Source organism: Alligator sinensis, unplaced genomic scaffold (assembly GCF_000455745.1).
Source record: "Alligator sinensis unplaced genomic scaffold, ASM45574v1 scaffold60_1, whole genome shotgun sequence".
Taxonomy (NCBI): Eukaryota; Metazoa; Chordata; order Crocodylia; family Alligatoridae; genus Alligator; species Alligator sinensis.
In genome coordinates this window covers 2,047,055-2,049,098 of record NW_005841858.1, presented here as the reverse complement: position 1 = coordinate 2,049,098, position 2,044 = coordinate 2,047,055, and the positions used below count along the sequence as shown (strand labels likewise).

The 2,044-nt window shown below is 42.2% G+C and overlaps 1 protein-coding gene across 2 annotated transcripts in view; it reads left to right on the top strand.

The window, feature by feature from the left end:
- Nucleotides 1-6: 6 nt before the first annotated feature.
- Nucleotides 7-2,044, top strand: part of CUNH3orf33 (chromosome unknown C3orf33 homolog) — a 14,601-nt gene continuing 12,563 nt past the window's right edge. The window contains exons 1-2 of one of the 2 annotated variants that reach the window (XM_025214855.1): nt 7-487; nt 713-772. In XM_025214855.1, coding sequence (XP_025070640.1) covers nt 728-772 — 45 coding nt within the window. In that variant the 5' untranslated portion in view covers nt 7-487; nt 713-727. Of the gene's footprint in view, nt 773-2,044 lie in introns of both variants that reach the window. The other variant, XM_014524482.2, reaches the window with a different exon arrangement.

The window sequence follows — 2,044 nt, the reverse complement described above, 5'->3', positions numbered from 1 at the left end:
CCCCTCCGCCCCCTCACCCCCTCCCTTCTAAGAGATGTTTGGAGAGTGCAAAAGCAACCCTTTTGTGGTGTGAAGCTAGGTCAGGACGTGGCCTAGTAAAGCTGTAAAACAAAGCAAGTCATGTCTGAGCCATGAGAAATACTAGGTATGGGGCAATCGGTAAAAAAAAAAAAAAATGTCTCTCTTAGGTACCCGTTACTATCTGTGTCCTCAAGACTCTTTTGAGAACATGATGTCAGGTGATAGTAGTAATACGAATAGATAATTTTGCCCATCTTTTCTAGGAGTTGAGAGACGTAACTCATCCTAGAAAAGACAGGCAAAATGATCTATTCAGGCAGTCAGTAAAAAAAAAAAAAAAAAATTCTCATTGGGTCACTTGAGCTTGGTAAAGTCACTTTGCTTGACTCTTGATAGATTTGAAGGTTTTTAATTGTTTTTTCCCCACCTACGGAACAGCTGCACTGTTTTCCTAAGTAATCCTTTTGTAAGTAACTTGCTTATTAACGTCTTGGTTACTTCCAGGATTGTGAAAAGATATGTGGATGTGTTTGGTTTTGAGTGCAATCCTTTACTGTTATTTTAACAAACCTGGGTTAACCAAAACGCAAATCGGAGGACTTGTCCAGTGTTGGAGGAGGTGATTTTAATAGTAATCACATTTAAAAGCATGAGATTTAAAAATTAAGTATTTAAACAATGTTTTCTGCAGAACATCAGTACTGGAATGGCCGTAGCTGGAATCATTTTATTTGCAAGGAGTATTAAATTGGTGAGTCAATATTTTGATATCCATTCATCATTTTTTAGTTTGACATATTGGGCTGGATTGTCTTTCCTGCTGTATCTTCTTTGTGCCTCTTGTGGTGGCACAAAGGAGGCTGACAAGGCTCAGACCCGGGGGGTGGGGGAGTCCACTGGTGCACTCGCACCTCTCTTTGATTCCTGGCCCACCCAAAATTTAAAACCAACTGCCTGGCAGTGGCAGCAGCATTATTAGTTAGGCAGTGCCGAGGGAGTCAGTTGACCTCATGGCTCATTATAGTCTGCTTGATCCCTTTTAAACACTTCATTCCACAGGGGTTAACCGTGCTCTCTTCTTTTTAATGGTCTTGATGTTCCACCAGGCAAGTTAACATTTGTTCTGCAATTCTACTGTTTGTTAGCTGCTCCTGAAAATGAAGCTCTTATTTCACAGCCCTGCAGACTTTTTTTAACTCATTCCAATGAAGTTATATTTGCTTTTGCTTCCATCTTAAACTGAATAATACAGTTCTAGGCCCTTGCATTATACTAAAGTTTCTGGTTTATTTTTAAGTGGAGAAAAATGTGTTGTATGTATAATGTATATATGATGATGCACCTCACCATGTGAACCCCCCTTTTCAAAATTCTAGATTTGCCCATGAGGCTGCCAGTTGGGTTAGTTGGTCATGTGGCGTTTTGGTATGTGATAATTCAGGTGACCATAGGTGACTTGTCCAGAACACTGATTTGTTCTTTTGGTTTTCCCCAAAGCAGTTCCTTTAGAGCTGGGATTCGAACTGCAGGGCTCCTCATGGGCCAGATCTGAACCCACCTCAGACAGCAGGGCAAGTGATGATGGGGAACCACAGAAAGAGCTGTTATTCACCCCCTGCCATGAAATGTGTCCCCAGTGGGGCCCAATGCCTTGGATTTTCACAGTGATGCCTCCCCCACTCCCTTGCCTCACCCTTGAATTTCCAGCTTCTCCAGGAGCTTAGCAGTCCAGGTGATGTGGATCAGCAGGCCAGATGGGCTGGATGTTTGACTCTCCCCACATAAACTTTAGGGTCATTGCAGTTAGCACAATTGAGATAAGATACCTATCTGAATTGCTCCTTTAAACTAGACCAGTGATTTGGGAATTTGTAAGCTACAGTTGTTACCTACAGCTGTCTTTTTTTACCTCAAAAGAAAGCTGTACTGGTCAAAGAAGGGTTTCATAGATTCATAGATGTTAGGGTCGGAAGGGACCTCAATAGATCATCGAGTCCGACCCCCTGCATAAGCAGGAAAGAGT